Consider the following 22,477-nt stretch of genomic DNA (forward strand, 5'->3'; position numbering starts at 1 on the left):
TACAAAAATCGATATAAACGTACCAGCACGTTAACGAACGGGAAAAGGTGGCAAAACCTTGAAAGGTTTAAAACGTGCCTGAATGAAAAATTATGTAGTAGGCTATAGATCAGTAGTTAGCACGGCCACAAAACCCAAAAAAAACAAATAGCAAAAAATAAAACAAAAACAGAGAGAAGCACACATGTAGTAATGAATGACAGCCTAATGAAAAGTGTTGTGGATTGAATTTGCCAGTTCCAGTATTGATGTAGATGAGCAGTCATAATAATAATAATAGTATGGAGAAAGAAAACCGGACATAAAAGCAGTGATGTACGCGCATACAAAAAATATTGACGCCGTCAGCGCAAACGCAAACGTTCGAAAAACTATACGCCGCATGCGTCAACGCAACTTGTAAAAAAAGTTGGCGGCGTCAGCGTCAGGGCATACACTAGCGCAAACTCATTTTGTTTGCTAGGTGCCAAACATTCACACGGTATAAACCACTCGAAACAAACAAGTTTTATTTTGAATTTCCACGCAGAAACACAAGCATCTGAAAGTGTTCATCTGACATTTTGCTGCGTTTTGGTTTCAATATGTCTTTGTCCATTGAAAACATTCTTTCAACCGCAGCACTGGAAGGTATTGGCGTGTTGTAGCGAAAAAAAGTATTTTGGAAATCTTTCGTTGGAAAAGCGCGCACGGTTAATGGTCCTTTGTGTGGCCTCTCTTCCAAGTACGCTTTTACAACCTCGTCTATGCTGTCTTCGCCAGTGTCCTCATAAAGAGCATGGAGTAGCCCACGGGGTTCGTTGTCGCTGGCTTCCTTCGTCTGGTTGCAGTGGCTCTCAGCCTCAGAGTTTTTTAACAACTTTGATATGTGGCGAGTGCCTATCAAGAAAATTCTAGTATTATACTAACTGTCGCTCCTAGTAACCTACTAACTGTCGCTCCCTAAAAATCCATTATAAAAAACACTATTTTTAAAATGATTCCGTTTGAATAAGACTGATGTTGCTTTTAATGCCATAGTTCTCTCAGTAAGCTCTATGCTTTTTTCTGATAAGATTTTTAAAAAGTGGGTTAATGGAAGACAAAACTGCCAGACACAAGCAAGTTTAGATTCTGAACTGCACAACTCTTTGTTATTAGCATTCAGGGATAGTTAGCATTGGCCTACTAGTGTTATTAGCAGTAGGCTACTCAAAAGCCTCTCACAATTGGCCCCTGGATGCATGTTTTGCTAAACTGCTCATCAAGTTACAAAACATATATAATTACGTAGGCTACTTACGCAACAGAATGTATAAATTGTCAAGTAAAAATTACCTTAGCTTGATAGCCTACTGTATGTAGGCCTACACATTACTACGCTACATAGGCCTAGCCTACAACAAGAATAACCGGCAAAGGCAAAGTAATGTACTACATATACCATACAGAGTACAACATCATGCAAGCAATCACGGTCGGAGACCAAATATTTGAGTTTGTTTAGATACATAGGCTGCACTGCTCATTGCCTGAGAAGTTTCTCATTTGCCCCAAAATGCAAGACTTAACTAATATAAATTAAAGTGCTCACAATAGCTTACAAACGCCTTCAACACTGCTTGACTAAAAATACTTCACACTACGAAGCCAAGTCATTGTTGACATTTTACATGGAGCGACATTACCAACCTACCTACTTGCTTGCTTACATTACATTCCTGTTCTTACCCGTAATTTACTAATTTTTCAGTAGGCCTAAGTTGTTTTAACTAATTCTTTCTTTTTTTCTGCAAGACTTCAGTCTCCACGTGGGACTCTAGCGTCAAAGGCTGTAGTGCGATATACAAACAAACTCCAGCTGACTGAACAATAGATGACACTGTGACACAACACTAGAACAATGGGCAATTGCAAGACGTCAACATTTCGCAGTTTGACAAAAAAAATTGCAAACAACAACTAAGACATTAAAAAGTATGCGTTGACGCTATGCGCTAAAAAACCGCGAAAACTTTACGGCGCAGCCTCAAGCGCAAACTCACCAAAAAATTGTGGCCGCAAGCGTTAGCGCAAGCAAAAAGTCTACGCCGCAAGTATGCGGCGTAGAATTTGCGGCGCATACGTACATCTCTGCATAAAAGAAACCCATCCTCAGGCAAACGCCCGTTTCAATGTGGCCCAGGAGAGCAGATGTTGAGCTCTTTCTATGGTTAGACTGCACATCACACAGTAGCCTAAGACGATTGAGGTTTGATATCCAGTTTAAGTTATTGTTTCTTGTCCTGGTGGGTGATGAAATGGATGAGCTGGTAGATGATGATGATGTCCTGATGGTGTTGATGAAGCTCTCATCCCCTTTTGCGACGTGTCGTGTTGATTATGAAGTACCGGTATTGCGTTTGCTGTTAATATCTACAAACATAAAACTACAGCACAAGCAATCGATATTATTGTTGGGTAGCCTAAGCCTAATCTTTTGTAAATAATTTCGGATTTCCACTAAAATCTTCACAATGAAGAAGAGTGACTAAACAAATAATTGCATACGCACTGCAATACTTTTGTTTAGATGTATTAGTTATTTCTTAGTGAGGGTAAAGAGTTCTTGCCGAAAACGTTTGAATTTGTATTATATTATTATGTTGTTAGTCTGTTAATGTACTGTATTGTTTTGAGTAATGCTATTCAATCTTATCAACGAAAACAGAAGATCTTTTAACTATGACAAAACTGCATCCAATTGCAGCAATAATAAAATCAAAAGTTTTAAAACTGTTCGGCCACACTAAAAGATCACAATTCGGAATCAGCAAAGTTTGCACAGAAGGCAAGGTAGAAGGAAAAAGAAAACGTGGCAGACAACCAAAACGATGGCAAGACAATATCCAATCATGGACCGGACTCAACTTGGCGACATTGAGCGAGTTGGCTCAAAATCGCCACTCTTGGTAGCAAATAACCCATGTTGATGCGCAATCTGCTACAGGCGGAGATGACGACTGATGATGATTCAATCCTATTAAGTTATTGTCAGTCATCTGCTTATGGTATTGTAAAATTATTTCTTTCTCAAACCTATACTGTCCTATACTATACGTTGTCCTAATCAACTGCAGTATACCAGTCAGGCACAATATAAAATCCTTTATGAATTTCTTCAATATTGGATTACATTGCATACATTATATAATTAATATAGGTTATTATAGCCTAACATTAAAATTTTAACCTAAGAAATATCTAAAAATTTTGATGTTTTCGCAAAATGTAGGCTAACAGACATTTTCGGAATCAGTATCTAAACTCATTAAGAATCACTTATCGCGACATACGTTTAAAATGTGCTATTGACCAGTGTTGTTATTATTTACCTTGCAATGAAACAGTTTTCATTTTCTTGGATTTGTCTTCAGCAGTTTGTCTTTGTACCACTTTTATAATGCTGGCTACGAGATTACGTACGATTTTATTGTGTAGGCCAGGGGTCACCAACCTACGGCCCGCGGCCGGAACTGGCCCGCGAACTAATTTCATCCAGCCCGCCACGTGCTGCGGAAATAACAGCTGCACTACAACTGTTAAGGAAAAAAGTTACCAAACTTTTTGTAAAGGACTGACGTTGCTGTTGAGCTACACGCAACCTGCTAATGATTTTTCCATATTGTTTCTTCTTATGACATCACAAACTTTGTTGTTCAAAACACCAATGTTTCATCAGTGTAATGTTTTTTCAAGAGCGCGATGCCCTGTAGTGTATTACAGCAGGTGATAACTTTTCCAGCAACCTTTCGATTTTCATCACAACTTTGCTATTCCACCGCTGACTTTGTTATTTATTGTTCCTCAATTAGACCTTGAGCATGGAAAATTAAAATCAAGAAAGCAGCAGTATACTTATTCAGGATGCAGTTTGTTACAAGTAAAAAATCTATCAAGTGGAAAGTACAGTTTAGAGACAACAGCTTGGAATGAGTTATTAAAATTGAAAATCAACAGGATTAAGCCAACCAGGAGAGGAAAGAAAGCAGGAAAGTGTTTCAGAAGACCAATTTCAGTTGTATGCACAAAGTCATCTGGTAGGCCTATAACTTCTCATCGAAAACAAAGTGACTTGAACTTAACTAATCTATTTCCAGTCCAACGTTTTCCCACTTCTAGTAAATTTCACTCCCCCTTAATTATTGGATGTTTAAATATAAGATCAATCAATAATAAATCACTTTCCTTAACTGACTTTATTTTTGACTCTAAAATTGATGTGTGTGCCCTGACTGAAACTTGGTTAGGGAGTTCAATTGATGGTCATGTGTTAAGTAACATCACTGCTAAAGGTTATGACATTTTGCATGTTCCCAGATCTCAAGGAAAGCGTGGTGGTGGTGTAGGTTTCTTGTACAATGTCTCTGCCAAAGTTGACAAGAGTCAAATTTTTGCTAGCTATCAGTTTTCTCAGTTTGAACATATGGAATGTATTTCAAAGCATGGTAATATTCCAGTATTAATTTGTGTAATTTATCGACCTCCTCCCTCCATAAAGAATGGATTTAAAACAAGCATATTTTTTAATGAGTGGTTTAACTATTTGGAACAATTTTCTTTATGTAATAATGAAATTATTGTTACTGGAGATATAAATTTGCATCTTGATAATATTGGTTCAGTGGATGTTGTGCAATTTAACAATATTTCATCTACATTTGGTTTGAAACAATTGATCAATGATCCAACTCATGCAAAAGGTCACATACTAGACTTCATGTTAGTGCGTTGTCATACAAACATTGTTGTTGATAAACCACTAGTCATTGATCTATGTCTGACCAATGTTCAGGGTACTTTCTCTTCTGACCATTTTGCATTAATATTAAAAACAAATCTATACAAACCACCTCGTCCCAAGAAGCAAGTAAAATTTCGCAAATGGAAGAACATTATTGATATAGATTTTGCTTCTGATGTCTGTCTTGCTTTTCAATCTTTAAAATTGAACTGTTCTTGTGAAGAACTTGTAAAATTGTATAATTCAACTCTTAAATCTATTTCTAATGATCATGCTCCCATCTGCTCCCAATTGCTCACACTCAGAACAAAATCTCTCTGGTTTACTATGGAACTCAAGAAAGAAAAACAAATTCGAAAAAAGCTTGAACACAAATGGAGAAAAACTAAATTATCTATTCATCGAGATATTTACAAAAAACAATGCAAATATGTGAACATGTTAGTACTTAAGGCCAAGAAAAATTACTATCTTAATTAAGCAAATCAGTGAAAGCAAAACTCCAAAACAATTCTTCAAATTTTCTAAAACATTGATGGGCAAAGGTATAATTAATAGAAGTGTTCATCCAACTGGAAAGTCTGCTCAAGAAATTGCTGAATCATTTAACCAATACTTTTCAAACAAAATTAGTTTAATTAGGAATACTCTTCCATGTCTTGACCATATAACTGGAGGAACTCAGTCAACAGATCCTTGTAACCATAATCACATTGATTTTTCATTTTCTAGTTTTTTTGAAACGGACAAGACTGAAATTCTTAACATTTTAACTGCATTATCATCTGCATCTTGTGAACTGGATCCAGTACCCTCATGGCTCCTCAAAAAGCATTCATCATTTTTTCTGTCTATTCTGACCTCCATCGTAAACAAATCCTTGACAAGTGGTCTTGTTCCCCCAAAACTTAAACATGCCATTGTTCGTCCACACTTAAAAAAGCCTAGTCTAGACAAAGAAGAGTTCAAGAACTATCGCCCTGTGTCCAATCTATCTTTTGTGTCAAAAATATTGGAAAAAGTAGTTGGCAGACAGTTAAATGATTTCTTAAACGTGCAAAATTTATTTGATATCAATCAATCTGCTTATCGTCAACATCACTCCACAGAAACAGCTTTACTAAAAATCCATAATGATATTGCTACCGTACTTGACTGTAATCACAGCGTTGTTCTACTTTCTCTTGATCTTTCAGCTGCTTTTGATACCATTGATCACAAAATTCTTCTAAATCGTCTCAAATCAGATTTTGGCATTACAGGAATGGCACTTGACTGGTTCTCTTCTTATCTTTATGATCGAACTCAATCTGTAGCAATTGAAAACTCAATGTCTTCTGCAACATTCCTTTCTTCTGGAGTTGCTCAGGGTTCTGTTCTCGGCCCTGTCCTGTTTTGCCTCTACATAAAACCTCTGTTTGACATCATAAAGCGCAGGCCCGTAGCCAGGGGGGGTTCTCGGGGTTCCCGGGAACCCCCCCTTGAGCCAAAAAGGTCCACATTTTGGAGAAGGTGTAGTGTACATACGATCACAGGATCAGCTACCTATGATCAGCTGAAACCTTCCAGATAGTTCTGAATAAACATGTTAATATATTGTTGCTTGTTTAGAACAGGGGTCCGCAAATACTTGTTGGCACGACCCAAAAGACAATCGTTCGAAATCTTCGCGGCCCAAAGGTTTCAGAAGCATATAATTTTGCGCAAAATCTTTTGCAATTTAATATCAATTTCAATACGGTCGTCCCCGCTTATTAAGCCCACATCGGGACCGGACAATTTTGGGCTTATTGAGCGGGGGGAGATTTTCTACCACTCCTATACTTTTAATAATTCAGAAATGGACCAAATTGGGCTTAATAAGCGAGTGGACCTACTAACTGTGGTCGTCGTCATGTAAGCCTCTGGGACCGAAGATCTACCCTTTTATCATCCCAGATTCACGATGTTCCAGGACTACACTGGAAGGCTGCTAGAGAGCAGCCAGTCTTTGGTTTAATCATCCATGACGCGCAGACCTTCCACTCCGTTCTAAAGTCATTGATGATGTGGTCTGCGGTCTGTTCCTCGGCACCACATTCACAGGAGGAGGAAGAGGCCATTCACCATTGGTGCATGGTTGAGCGGAAAAGCCCGACGCTCGTACGAAGACTGTTGAGGCGCACCCATGCCTGTCTTTGTAGTGTCAGGCCTATGGAGCATGTGTCGGCGTAGGAAATGAACGAATGGAGTCTGGTAATAGGCTACTTGACTTCCGTTCAGAATTCAATAGATGGTCTGCCTAAGTAGCCGCAGAGATGTTTTGTTCATCAGCTTCGTTGATCAGAAGTTGAGCGGCTGGCACGAATGGGTGTCTTGATTTCAGTCGACGGGGTGCGCGTTTGGAGAGATCTTGTGATGGAGAAGATGATTAGGCTCCGGTGCCCGTCGACTGAGAGACAGACTCGCTTCTTCACGACAAAGATCAGCGGGTTGGATGCCAGCGAGAATGGGCAGATTGTCCAATGGTGTGGGACGCAGGCATCCGGTCACTGTGCGCAAGGCGGTGTTTATGGCAGTGAGCACTGCGGCACCAAACAGGTGCACAGTAGCCTATACTCTGCTAAAGAGTAGACAAGGGAAAAGGCTGAAAAGTGTCAGCCCTCGCACCCCAGCTGGAGCCTGCCAGGCACTTGAGTAGCCCAGTGCGGGATGTCAGTTTCTTGCGCAGTGACACTAAATGGTGGTGGTATGTGAGCGATCTGTCTAGTGTCACCCTAAGATATTTTGGTTCCGGGCAGAAGGACAGAGGTTTTCCATTGTTCTGAACATGTAGCTCACGATCAGCTTCCCGATGTTTTAGGTGGAAAGACGAAACTCAGTTCGTCAAAGAGTAGGCTATATGATTGTATTTATTTTTGACATACAAGTTATATTTATAGTAAGTTTAAACCCTTTTGCGACCCACTGTGGATAGTCTCGCGATCCAAATTTGGGTCGCGACCCATTATTTGCGGATCCTTGGTTTAGAAGCTCGCATAGCGTAGACAACTTAGGCTAAAAGCGAAAAGCAGAAATTGTTGTATTGCAAAATGTGCAGTAGTTTACATGACCTTAAAAGGGCATCCGTCCCCTCTGCCCCCCGCTTCCGGCGTCCCTGTAGATGTGCTATTGTTAATGTGAAAATTGTTCGTAGCCTATTTATTTATTTTGTTTTTGTAATGTTGACAATTTGAAGTTTGTTTTGTTTGTTGGTCTACATATTATGTACTGCCACTTCTTATGTTTTGATTGCTTGCTTGGGGACAGGCAAAGAAGAAAGTGTTATCAAAAGGTCCATATTTTTGGATTTGGGAACCCCCCCTTGAAAATGTCTGGCTACGGGCCTGTAAAGCGACATGGGCTTTCATACCACTCATATGCTGATGATATACAATTGTATTTGCGTGTTACTGATGAAGATTCATTGTGTTGTATTAAGTCAAAATTCCAAAAATGTATGGTTGATATCTCAAATTGGATGTCTTATAATATGTTGAAACTGAATCAAGAAAAATGTGAGTTTATTGTATTTTCTCCGAAACGGTGTATTTCAAAGTTTAATGACATGACCCTTACCCTGAGTAATATCAATCTTTCTTCTTCTAACTCAATTAAATTGCTTGGTGTAACATTAAATCAACATTTGTGTTTAGAAAACTTTGTCAGTTCCACTGTTAAATCTTGCTTTTTTCATCTTAGAAATTGTGGTGTAGCGCGTGTCGTCACGCACCACATCTCTCTTGCCGACAGCGCAGTGTGGGTTTGCCGATTGCCTGACTTGGCTTCTCTTGGTTTCTTTCGTGTTGGTTCATTCTCTAGTTTTCAGTTAACAGTGTAGCAGTGCAATCTGCAGTTTAAGTAGAGTCTTGTTTTAGTTTGTCATTTAATACTTTCTGTTAACATTCTTTAAAGCTAGTTTTCAATTGCAGGATATTCACGTTTTAAGTTTATTAAAGCCTACTTTACTGAAATGAGTTTGTTGGTTTCAATGTAGGTCATGTCAATTTAATAAACTTATTTAAGCAAGAATCAGAAAGATGGACAGACATATTCCTCGTCCTAAAGACCTTTCAGTTGATCCTAACTCCGCTGACGCCCCTACCATTTTCAAGTTCTGGTTTCAGACTGTCACTGACTACATCGCTACACTTGAAGAGGTTCGCCAGGAAGGAACTCCTAATATCAACAAAACTAGAATAATACGTAGCTTCTTGTCCCCAGAGGTATACCTCTATGTCGAGGAAGTTGACGACTATGATGCAATTGTAGATACTCTCAAGAGAACATACGTAAAGAAGAAGAACAATGTCTACGCCAGGCATTTACTAATCAGCCGAAAGCAAGCCAGTGGAGAAACGGTCTTGGAATACCTTAGAGCGCTAAAACTACTCTCTAAGGACTGTACTTTTGACGACGTTTCTGCCCAAACGTATAAAGAGCAGCTTATTCGCGATTCTTTCATAAATGGCTTACAGTCTCCTGTCATCCGCCAACGTCTTTTGGAAGAGAATAACATAGACCTTCAACGTGCTTCGGAACTGAGCGACAGTATAGAAAGAGCACAACAACAATCTTGCATCATGGGGAGAGCTGCAAACACTTCGATAGCCTCAACGACAAATTATGCGCGAGAAGGTAATAACATGCGTCCAGAGCACAAGGATCACGACGTTTCTGCTGCCACTTCCAAGTCCAAGGTACAAACCAGAAAATCATGTTACTTTTGTAACGGACCACTCCATGACCGTTGGTCCTGTCCAGCACACAAACAGAAATGCTACAATTGTGGAAAACTAGGGCATTTTTCCAAGGTCTGTCGCAGTAAAAGTTCATCAGTATCTTTGGCTTCTGCTGCAGAAAACCCAGTTGCTAACGCGGATTCTCTTAATTACTCGTCAACGCTTTCCAGGCACAGAGGCCCGTTATATTTTGCTGGAGCTCCTAACTGCCTGCATCGCACAGTGGTGGACGCTTTGGTAAATGGACATCCAGTTAAAGCCTTGCTGGATTCAGGTGCCTCGGATAACTTTATTGATAGAAAATTGGTAAACAAGCTGAAGATAAACCTTACGAAACAACCTCACACTGTGACCATGGCGTCGACCCATCACTTGGTCAAGACCGATGGCTGCGCTTGTTTGCATCTTGAACTCCTCGATAGAAGTTATCCAAAGATTTGTTTCGATGTCATTCCAAACTCTTGTGCTGATGTGATTTTAGGCCAAAATTTCTTTCAAAAACACGAGAAAGTCACCTTTCAGTTTTGTGGCCCCGAAAAACCGCTTGTAATTTCCGCAGCAACACCGAAGCTCGCAGCACTTACCTCAGCTCGCGTGGATCCACCAAGTCTTTTCCAATACATGCAACCTAATTATAAACCTGTTGCAGCCCCTTCCCGTTCTTATTCAAAAGATGACGTCGCATATATTGAAAAGGAGGTGGAAAGACTATTAGCCGAAGACATAATTGAACCTTCAAGATCTCCGTGGAGATCGCAGGTGCTCGTTGTCCGGAATCAACATAAATGCCGCCTTGTGATCGATTATTCACAGACCGTGAACCGCTTTACACTTTTGGACGCGTATCCCCTTCCGCGAATTGAAGACATTGTCAACAAGGTTGCAAAAGATAAAATCTACAGCTCTCTTGATCTGCGGTCTGCTTACCACCAAGTTTCCCTCTTGCAAGAAGAAAGACCATTTACAGCATTCGAAGCTCTCGGCCATTTGTATCAATACAAAAGACTACCTTTTGGTGTAACAAATGGAGTTGCTGCCTTTCAGAGAGTTATGGATGACTTCATCAAAAGATACAATCTGAAGAAAGTTTACGCCCATTTAGATGATCTGACCGTTACAGGGGAAACTGTACAAGAACATGATGAAAACTTGAATGCCTTGCTTGATGCTGCAGAGAAGAGTGGATTTACTTTTAATAAAGACAAATCGAACATTAGACAATCTACAATCAATTTACTTGGCTACCAAATCTCGCACAACCAAAAGAAACCAGACGCTGAACGACTTCGACCACTGTTGGAAATGCCTCCACCAAAAACTCTGAAAGAATTGAAAAGAATTTGTGGTATGTTTGCATACTATGCCAAATGGATTGAAAGATTTTCATTGAAGGCTGGTCCACTCTTAAAGGCTGTTATACCTTTGGACGAAAATGCTTTGAATTCTTTTAAAACACTAAAGGAAGAATTGGCGGCTGCTAGTCTGGGAACTATTCGTGATGACCTAAGTTTCGACATCGAAAGTGACGCTTCTGACTACGCTATAGCCGCAATCCTCTCCCAAGGCGGTCGCCCTGTCGCTTTTATGTCCCGCACCCTGAGTAACTGCGAACAGAAGTATCCGGCTATCGAAAAAGAAGCTACAGCTATCATTGAAGCCGTTCGAAAATGGGCCCATTTTTTAAAGGGTCGCACCTTTTCACTTGTCACCGATCAGCAATCGATCTCGTATACGTTTGATAGACGCAACCGTGGGAAGATCAAAAATAACAAAATTTTGTTGTGGCGTCTAGAGCTAAGCCAGTTTCATCATGAAATCCGTCACAAGCCCGGAAAAGAAAACATAGCCCCTGATGCACTATCAAGAGTGTCTGCAAGTCTGAGCCCTGGCAAAGACTTGCTTTCTTTACATGAATCACTTGGACATCCAGGATATGTTAGATTGTATCACTTTATTCGATCCCGCAACTTGCCGTACACCAGCGAAGAGACTAAAGCAATTTGCAACCAATGCCAAACTTGTGCTGAACTCAAACCACGTTTTTACAAACCACCAAGAGGAACTCTTATCAAAGCTACGCACCCATGGGAACGACTATCTGTTGATTTCAAGGGTCCTGTTAAAGGTTTGAAGCCCTATTTGTTAGTGATTGTAGATGAATATAGTCGCTACCCATTTGTGTTTCCATGCAAAAGAATGTCTTCCGAGTCCGTCATTGATTGTTTAACTAACTTATTTTGCCTGTTTGGTTTCCCTGCTTACATCCACAGCGATCGGGGAACTGCTTTCACTAGCCGAGAGATCAAAGATTTTCTTTCTACGCGTGGAATAGCTACTAGTTGCTCATCACCTTACCATCCTCAAGGAAATGGACAGTGCGAAAGGACAAACCAAACGGTATGGAAAACAATAAAACTTCTTTTGAGAACGCACCATGTTCTGGAGGACGATTGGGAGAAAGTCCTTCCACAGGCTTTGCATTCTATTAGGTCATTGCTATGTGTCGCGACTAATCAAACACCCCACGAGAGGTTATTCTCATTTGCACGACGAGCCATGTATGGCATGGCAATGCCTTCGTGGCTTTTGGACTCCGGTAAAACAGTTTTATTGCGACGCTTTATGCGTAATAAAGGTGAACCTGTCTGTGATCCAGTAATATTACTCAATGCGAATCCTACTTATGCTCGTGTACGATATCAAAGTGGAAGAGAGGCGACTGTTTCGACTTCGGATTTGGCACCCTCTCCTCAAACTGAGGTTGATGCAGAAGAACGCCTTTCTACAACGACGGATCTTACCTTAAATGTGCCGGAAGAACCTGAAATCCATAACATACTAACAAACGATTATAACACGCCGTTAACAGACGCTCCTTCGAATTTAACTACTGACGTTCGCGAAGACAGTAGGCCTACTTGTGATATTACAAACCCGATCACATCAACTAATGAAGGGTTTACCGACAACAGTACACCTATCTTGAGACGTTCTACTAGAATTCGAAAGTCACCAGAAAGATATGGCTTCTGAGTCAACATCTTGTCTGGTCCTTTTCGAAATTTATTTGGCGGGGGAGAATGTGGTGTAGCGCGTGTCGTCACGCACCACATCTCTCTTGCCGACAGCGCAGTGTGGGTTTGCCGATTGCCTGACTTGGCTTCTCTTGGTTTCTTTCGTGTTGGTTCATTCTCTAGTTTTCAGTTAACAGTGTAGCAGTGCAATCGGCAGTTTAAGTAGAGTCTTGTTTTAGTTTGTCATTTAATACTTTCTGTTAACATTCTTTAAAGCTAGTTTTCAATTGCAGGATATTCACGTTTTAAGTTTATTAAAGCCTACTTTACTGAAATGAGTTTGTTGGTTTCAATGTAGGTCATGTCAGAAATATTGGTTCCATCAGACAGTTTATTAATGTTGATGCTTGTAAAACTTTAACTCATGCACTTGTGACATCCAGGCTTGATTATTCAAATTCATTGTTAAATAACATTCCACATTGTACTATTTTGCGTCTTCAAAGAGTTCAGAATGCTGCTGCTCGGCTAATTACTTTAACACGTAAACGTGAGCATATCACTCCTATACTAAAATCCCTCCATTGGCTTCCAGTATTGTATCGTATTCGCTTCAAAATATGTCTATTAATTTATAAAGTTTTCCATGGTTTTGCTCCGAACTATCTGGACACTTTGCTTGTTCATTATAAACCTGCCAGAACTTTGCGTTCTCAGCATCAATTGCTCTTGTGCAACCCTTCATGTAAGACACAATATGGAAATCGTACCTTTCCAGTTGTTGCTGCCAGTTGCTGGAACTGTTTGCCTATTTGTGTGAAAGAAGCTGAAAATTTAAATGAATTCAAAGCTTGCTTGAAAACGTTCTATTTCAATGAACATTATGACTGAATGTACCGTATTAATTATCACCATTGTCATGTACAGCGCCCAGGAGCATAGTTTGACTGTGGATGTGGCGCTATATAAATATTGTTATTATTATTATTATTATTAATTAAAGTCAATGGAGATTCTAAATAGTTGTATATCTTTTCGCAATTTGCATCCGGCCCGCAGCTGTTAATCTCGCAGCAATCCGGCCCTCAGAGAAAAAAGTTTGGTGACCTCTGGTGTAGGCTATCTATTAAGATTAATAATTACCTAACTTTTAATTAATTTGTATTCTCATTAGACAATGGCTATGTACAAATTAAACAAGTTTCACTTTCATTTAACCGACGATGAAGGTTGGAGAGTAGAAATGAAGTCGTGCCCTGAATTGGCAAACGTTGGTGGAAAAAGGTTCAATAAACTTTAAGCTAAAACAAACATGTGCAATTGCATAATCAACAGTTAGTGGGTCAAAGTGGGCCTTTCACACCATTAGTATTTGCTATTCCGTTCTTGTATTAGAGCAGGGGTTCCCAAACTGGGGTACATGTACCCCCAGGGGTACATTTCGACTTTTCAAGGGGTACATTAGATTAAGTATAAGGATATTCTTTCCATAACTTCTAATCTGCCTTAAAATATTTTTTATCACCTGATGATGTTAATAATTTGAAGACCTGAGATTAAGAACTCCTTAGTAAGTCACATTTTCACCCCAGTAGAAGCTTTAACTACAACTACAGTATATAACTACCAAGTTCACATGACTTATTTTGTCCAATCACAGCACACAAGACAAAACAGCTGATTGATTGCTATGAGAACCATAATTACAAAGGCTAGCCTAGAAAGCAAATACAGTCGACCAGTCGTCCCCGCTTTTTAAACAACATTCAAGCACCAGTTGTCTTGCCAATCGGTTACGGCACAAATCAATGATCTGTGATGAAACAGTTAAGAACTAAGTCAGCAGACTAGAATGCATGAGTTTCAGGTGTAGCCTAAGCCTACCATAGGATAAGACTGAAAAAATTGAACATGAGATTGAAATAAGTTTGCAATGTTTTTCAAAACTTCAATTTTCTTTTTTTCAAAAACTTTAATGTAGCCAGTTCTTTAATTCAGGTCTTCATTTGTTTTTAGGTTCAGTGTGCAATATAAATTCGCTTAACGATTAGCTAATCGCGCTGCTGAGTTTTTTTTGTTTTGTTTGTGGTATCCAGGCTTACACCGGGTGGTTGAAGATTTAGATTAAGTGGACGGGAAGGCAAGGAAGCCAATCTTCGTGTCCACCTTCAGGCATGCCTTTAAGTGTCCTGCCAAAGATACAGCCACATGCTCTTGAGCGGTGTCGAACCGGCGACCTTTCGATTGCCGTTCCAGGGCTGTCACCACTCGGCTATGCAGCCGACGCTGCTGAGTTCAAAAACTTTTATTGTTTTACTTGAAATCTTTGTCTATTTTCGGACTTTCTAAAAAGCTAAACAATGAGTGCCAGAAAAAGCAAATATTCAGAAACCTACTTAAAGTTGTAGTGTTTGTTTAAACTTGGATTACATTGTTATGAATAACTTTGTGTGCTTTGATTGGTACAAAATATCATGTATGCAGTCTTCTTATGCAGCTCTACTGTTAATTTGTTGCAATATCTAAACTTTCTAAAGCCAAAAATATGAGAAAATTTTGGGGGTACATGAGCGAATCTATAAATTGACCAAAGGGTACCGATGAACAGAAAGTTTGGGAACCCCTGTATTAGAGTATGTGTTAATATCTTGATCTGATGAAATACTTTTTCAAGCAAATTTTTGTCGCTTTACGAGGCGAGATTTTAAACCACGTCTCTTGAAGTCCTAAAGAAAATGTTTTATACTGTAAAATAAAATGTTCGTATAAAACAATAAAAAAGAGAATTTGAATCTATGAAATTTGAAATACTGTATAATTTTCTACGAAACAATTATGTATGATACCATATAAATCAGCTAAGCTATTAAACGTTTTTATACTGTAATTCTGATAAAAATTATTGTAAATACATTCTTGTTCGTGCAGACTTCATGATTTGTCTGAGACTACTGGAATAATTCCTCAGTTGGGATCTGGTCCAAACAACGACACCAACGGGTCTGGCTATTACTCAAAATCTGATTACCAAGAGATATTACAAATAGCTGAAGAAAATCACATTCAAGTAATACCAGAAGTTGATCTACCGGGTCATGCTCATGCCGCCGTTAAGGCCAACCTAGCCTAGTAAGTTTACTGTTTCATATGCATATTTTGAATAGTGTTTTCTATTTTTGTTGCAGACAACATGATGTCCAGCATAGAGAACAGTTTTTGCGTTTTGATATATTAAAAAGCATATTCCAGTAAAATTATTTGCTGGAAGGAAAGTAAGCTATTTGTATTAAAACACGTGAAAAATACTCTCTTAATATGTACTCTCGCTATTTGTGGTCTACGTAATAGGAATTTGGGTCACACTTCTCTTCTTTAAACTTTTTTTTAAAGACTAAAAGTGATTGCAAAATCAGATAAAGTTTGTTAGATCGAGAAATTGCGGAGTTGTTCTACCTCCCAATATGTTTTCAGTGCAACATCAATCCGAAGTACCTTAGCTATTTCAAATTCGAAAATTGATGTCCTTTATTTAGGATGGGTATTATGATGTATAGGATGGGTATACATGATGATGGGTATAGGATGAGTATTATTTAGGATGGGTATGGTAATCCTGTTTAGGCTAATATAAGTAAATAGTTTTTTTTTCAAATGAAAAAATCTGATGCCTCACCCCTTAAGAAAATCGATTTGAAGCGTCGTTTTTAGGATGACTCAGATCACGCATTGCAGGTTGAATTTGGGACCGATTGAAGTACTATCACAATCGCCCCTTTTAGTGGGGTTGTTGCATTTTTGAATAAACCACTGTAGTTATACTAGACTTTTTCCGAACTATGCGCTGTTGCATAATGGTATGCCGTAGATTACAGAGGTGACAAACCTGCGGCCCGCGGGCCGCATGCGGCCCGTCCAAGAATTTTGTGCGGCCCGCAAAACAATTTGACAATCGCTCATGCATTAAAGACAAAAACATCTCAAAACTGTTTTATGCCTTCACTGGTACACCTTTCCTTTGCTAAGTATTAAATGTCACTAAGTATTTAAACGACTTAAATGTCCAACTTCAAGGGCCAGATCAACTGTTGCACTCGATTGTTTTCCAAGGTCAAATCTTTCATGTCAATGCTGACCCTTTGGGGAAATCAGTTGAAAGATAACAATTGCGCGCATTTTCCTACATTGAAATAACGCAATCCAACTTCATGTACTCAATACGCGTTGGAATGTTCAAGTCTTTTGGAAAGTTTTAATGTTAGATTTCAGGATATTAAAAGCAAAGAACTGGAGCTTGATGTCTTTTCTATCCCCTTCGGCCTTCAGTGTCACACCTGCTTCTGCACCTTTTGAGCTCCAACTTGAACTCATAAAACTACAGAGTGATGACACGCTAAAAGCGATGTATGTGAACAAGTCGTTGCTTGAATTTTATCGTGTATGTTTATCAAAGGAAGAGTTTCCAAACTTGGGAGCTCCCGCTCTCAAATGGTCATCTGTTTTTGGCAGCACGTAGCCTACCTATGCGAACAGTTCTTTTCTAAAATGCACTTTACAAAAAGTCGTTGCAGGTCGAGGCTGACAGATGAAAATCTTAGTATGCAGTTGAGAGTAACCACATCGTCTGTTCGACCTAATATTGAACGCTTAGTCAAGCAAAAAACTTTCCAAAAATTCCACTAAGCAAAAAAATTCAATGCTTCTATGCTATTTTTTAAATATTTTATGCTTCAATGCTGCATTAGATAGCTTCAGCTGTATGATTCGCATGGGCTTTTATTTGTTGTTTGAAAAAGAAATTTCATTAACTGATTTGTTGTTTCGGAGCATGGTCGAAACAAGATATAGCCAAAAAAAGAAGATATAGCCCGAAAAAGGATAGAGCCAAAAAAAGAAGAAATTATACTCATGAAAGCAAACGCTTCGAAAATTAAACTGTCTTCATTATCAGTGCAAGTAGGCCTACTGTTGCTCTATCTTTTTTGCTCAAGTTGATTTGTTTTTATTTTTTACTGTTGTATGTTTCGATTCTGCGTAAGATACTTTCAACTGTGTGGGTTTTATTACTTTCATCTGCTGTTTGTTACTTTTCATGAATAATATCTTGAGTAGCTTCTAAAAGATTTCATAGTAGGTTACGATTAAAAAGTTGTGTGGCCCGATAAACTCATGTGTAATTAACAAAGTGGCCCGCGACCGCAAAAAGGTTCGTCACCCCTGCCGTAGAACTAGAAGGAAAAAGTGCATCACGGAAACCTGAACGATTTGAGAAAAAGTTTATTAAAACATTTGAAGATAATTGTGCAAAATATGATGCAGTTGATACAAATTGTTTGGATCATTTGATTAATTGTTCACAATTAAGTTGCACGGCTGAGTAGTGAGGGCGTCAGCCGCGCCCCACGAATCACCGTAACAAGTTTGTTATCGCAATTTAACTTTAGCGATTATTTCAGCTTTCAACGACTACGTGAGGAAAATGGAGAAGAAAACCTCGAAGAAATACTAATTTCCGACTTAAACGACACTTCGAAATATTTTTCTGTTCAACTCTTCACTGACAATGCTGTAAACCCATGTATAAAAGGAACTTATTTGTGAGTTTCATAGCTTGTTTGAAAGTTTCATGATAGAAAACAGGTAGCCTACACTCTGGATATCTATTATACAAGCTCTGGAAAAATAATAGTGATTGATAAAGAATAAGCCGTAACTGCGGATAAATGTCGCATATTTTCTTTTAATCTATGCATCTGTTTTAAGATTTATCCGAAACATAGTGAAAGACTTTGTGGATCTGCATTCCAACTACCAAAACCTTACAATAATGCATCTCGGAGGGGATGAAATATCTAAAGCATGGGTAGACTCGCCGAAATGCAAAGATCTTTACAAAGAAAGTCAATTTCCTTCGAAGTAATTATAGAAATACAAACTACATTTTTTTCAGTAGCTATTCCTTATATGTTGTAACTATTGTGGTTTAGTAATAAGAGTTACATCAATTAACATATAAACACAGAATCTTGTAGAGTTCCAAGAACGCTTTGTTTCCTTTCATCTCAAAAGCGTAACACTGGTATTTGCAATGACTTAAGTTTTTTGTACACAATAAAGATGTTTTTGCGGGTATACATATTTCCTGCAATCCGAAAACAGATCAGTGTTAAAGCAGTGATTTGCAAACTTTTTGAACTATGACAAACCAAAGAATTTCGGAATCTACCGCGATGCATTGACTTAGGCTACTGCGTCGCTGTGTTGTTCTTAAATATTGCATTGCACTAAATTTTTGATCGGAACTGTTTGCCCTACATCTAAAAACAATAGCCAGACATGATAGAAGTTACTTCAAATTAACTTTCGTTTAATCAATGTATTGTAGGCCTATGCTATTAAATTCATTTGCTAATATTGTAATGCTACTGCAATGTGAAAGATGTACCTGGTTTTTGTACACAAATAGCCGTAATTCTGGACGTGATCCTGATGTGCAGAAAATGCCGATTTGGACTTGTAGTGTGTTTTAGCTGTGAGGAACAATCCAGCTTATTTTGAACATAGTAACTGTTGTTGTTACGAGTTGTTATCGCCTTCATCTTTAGTGCTGGTTGATCTGAGATCGATTCCATGTCGAATCATACCGAAGAGTTTAAAAACGGTATCGGTTGTACTCTTTCATTCATAACTATTACCGATTTACTGCTTTTTCATATTTTTCCGTACCTACTGATAATCCCCCTTTTAGGGTGAAAGAGGCTGTAGAGGTTTCAGAGAGTAGCTTAATTACTATATTTGATGTCGTTGAGTTATACACTCATATACAGGGTCATCAATAACTAACATTTCAACTTCAAAAAACTGTACAGTATTTAACAAATGGTAGACAATTTTTGAGTAATAAACATATGGTATTATTGTCAAATAAATATATATTTAGGAAAAACAATTTTTACTCAATGTGTCCGCCATTTGCGTCGATAGCAAGTCGGAGACGCTTTCCGACCTGCAAGAGTCACGAATAAATGTTTGAGGTATTTAGGTCCATTCTTTTTTCAGATTAGCTTTCAGCGCTTCCAAACTTTGGTGGTGTTTAGTCGAAACCTTGTTCTCTAGGTAAGACCAGATGCCAAAGTCTATGGGTTTCAGGTCTGGGGATGAAGGAGGCCATTCTTCCTTGGAAATGAAGAACGGCACATTGGCTGAAAGCCAGTTTTGCGTTCTCTTAGCTCCATGTGAAGGGGCAGAATCTTGTTGGAATGACCAATGACGTGTTTTGAAGTGTTTCTTTGCCCAAGACAACAATGAACTCTCAAGAATATCATTTCGATAGTTTTCTTGGTTCAATTTCACTCCTTGGTCCACAAAAATCAATGGACTCCTTCCTAATTCGTTGAATGCGGCTCACACCATCACTGATGCCGCCCTTTGTCTCCGAGTGACTTCCCGGAGTTCCACGTCATCGTCTTGACCAAACACGATCATTCTGACTGCTAAAATGATGCTGGACACTTCTTCTATTTTCATCCACTTACTTGTGCGGAAATGTTTTTTCTACTCTCATGAACATAAAGACAAAATCTAGACACAAACTTGACTGTGAAGCCGATCTGATATGTGCATTTTCTGCTACTAACCCTCCAATCAAACAAAAAACAGTTACATCCTTCGCATTAATGCAACTTACCTGGAAACGAATTGCTGTTCTGCTTAATTTTTTTTTGATTTTGAAACATAGTGGGGCGCGAATTTTGTTAGAATTGTAAAAGGGAGGCGTGTCTCAAAAAGTTTAAGAACCACTGCGTAGGTAGATCAGTACGGTCCAAAGTTGGACCGTACTGATAGCCTATACTGATAGCCTTAGCGATAAGCCTATTTTGTAGAAAACACAGTTTGATTGCTTTTGCTGAAAGGTGATTAAATCGCTGTAAACCAGAGGCGTTTGAAGCAAATCGGACAAAGGACTTTTTTCGTTTGAGAAGTTTAACTCGAAAAAAAATCAAGGCAAAGGAATTACGGTATGTGTAAAAAAAAATTCTAAATACACCGTGTTTTGAATGCAACAGTTCTACGCAAAACTATAGTTCATATATCTTGGCAAAGCATTTCACATGCAAACTAGCTCATTTTGAACTTCGACGCTTTCTGGGTTGAAATAATCTGCATTTTTTTTAAAGCGCATTTTGAAACTGAATTGCTACGATGTCGAAATGAAAGAAGGCAAAATATTTTGCTACAACGAAATTTTGTGGTAGACCTAAAAGATTTTCAACATAAAACCAATAACAAACTCATCAAAATAAGATGATTTCTGGAAATTTCACAGGAACTTTTAAGAAATTTCTCACAGAAAATTTCTTGGCTATAATTGCTTTTATCAAAACAAAAATTTATGTCTTTCTTAACTTTGATGTAGACAAAAATAATTAGATCTAATAATTAAATTAGCGCTGATAAAGAAAAATAAATAATAACTTTAAAATGCCACAATGGCAATAATAAAACGATAAAATTCCAGATATCTTACTCAATGGGTGCGGTTGCCTCTCAAACCAACAAAGATAAGATTTTAGTAAAAATGCAGAAACTCATACAATACCTTTATCCTTGAAATTAGTAAAGTTTGCACGTCGAGAAACAGCAAACCTTTACTCAAATGATTTTGAACTTACTGACTTTCGCTATCCGAACAGTAGGCTACTTGCACGATCATGATGTTAATAATACGTTTGTTGCAACTACTTGTTGGTCACAATGTTTTGAAAAACCCAACTTCATAAGTGACGTTTTCTTGACATTGGCTATTTCTTTAAATTGCCTTCGAGTTTTTATAAAAAGAAAAGTTTGAAGTGGGTGAAATGCGCAGTTTAAGTGAGCGGTGACCCCCATCCCCAACATACCTGAGTTCATAATCTAGAACATTTTCAAACCAACCTTTTAAAAAAAACTCAAGAAACAATAAAAAGTAACTCTGTTATATTTCAAAATGATTGGGGGCATTGCACCTCTTCTGTACTTGACGTTGCGTTACTGATCGAAGCGTTGTATCAATAAGGTGTAAAATTGTAAGATATTTGCAAAATTTGTACATTTTTATCACATTTTACCTACTTATTTCTGGCACCTTTTAAAAGTAAATCACTACAAGAAGTATTGTGATTTAAGAAGAAAATTCACACTGGTTAACCATAAAACAAGCTTTCTTCACATTACCTCATCTAACAAGATACAAACAAACACACAAATTATGTTCACGAGCGTAGCCGTCCATCTATTGAAGACTCATCCGTGCAACTTAAATATTCTTTTGTCTTAACCTTTATTTGTCCAAATAACTTATTCAGTCTTCTTCTTTTTCGTGTTAACTGTGTACAAAAATTAGACTCAGTAAACAACAATCCTGACACTACACCATGAATAACACAGAATGGACCAACTAAGACAGCAAACAGTCAAATAAAAAAAAGCATCGAGCCTGTGCGATTAATTTTGAAAATGACGTAACTGGAACAACGCATTCTGTAAAGTGAATTCATGTAGTATTGTAGTAGATACATAAATACGAGGAATCAAGGAATCACACCCAGATGGTGTGATGATGATCTTAAACGTAACTCCCAGAAAATTAATTTTGTAGGCTACTCCACATGCCAGACCATCCAAACACTGCGTGCGATAGGTTATTGTGAATTGCATTCACATTGGCATTGCTTACTATACGAAAACACACTTTCGAATTTCTTAACCAAAAAATGTAACTTTGGTTAGATTAAGTGAACAATTTTACAGCTCTGACCATGAGTATAATAATACAAGCCTATATGTTGTAACCTTTTATAAGCTAAGTTTTGTTTTTACCGTGGAATGAAAATTGGTTGTTATGGTTCTGTTTAACGTATCTTGACACAATGTATTTCCACAACCTTCAATGGAACTTTCTGCAT

At 38.3% G+C, this 22,477-nt stretch overlaps 1 protein-coding gene across 2 annotated transcripts in view; it reads left to right on the forward strand.

Moving 5' to 3' along the window:
• LOC145770158 (beta-hexosaminidase-like) overlaps nt 1-22,477 on the forward strand; it is a 98,199-nt gene that overhangs the window by 47,759 nt on the left and 27,963 nt on the right. For both annotated transcript variants that reach the window (XM_082581747.1, XM_082581754.1), the window contains exons 9-12: nt 13,711-13,820; nt 15,465-15,665; nt 17,990-18,130; nt 18,297-18,449. In XM_082581747.1, the coding sequence (XP_082437873.1) occupies nt 13,711-13,820; nt 15,465-15,665; nt 17,990-18,130; nt 18,297-18,449 (605 nt within the window). The remainder of the gene's footprint in view (nt 1-13,710; nt 13,821-15,464; nt 15,666-17,989; nt 18,131-18,296; nt 18,450-22,477) is intronic.

This window comes from Aplidium turbinatum, chromosome 1, assembly GCF_918807975.1.
Source record: "Aplidium turbinatum chromosome 1, kaAplTurb1.1, whole genome shotgun sequence".
Lineage (NCBI taxonomy): Eukaryota > Metazoa > Chordata > Ascidiacea > Aplousobranchia > Polyclinidae > Aplidium > Aplidium turbinatum.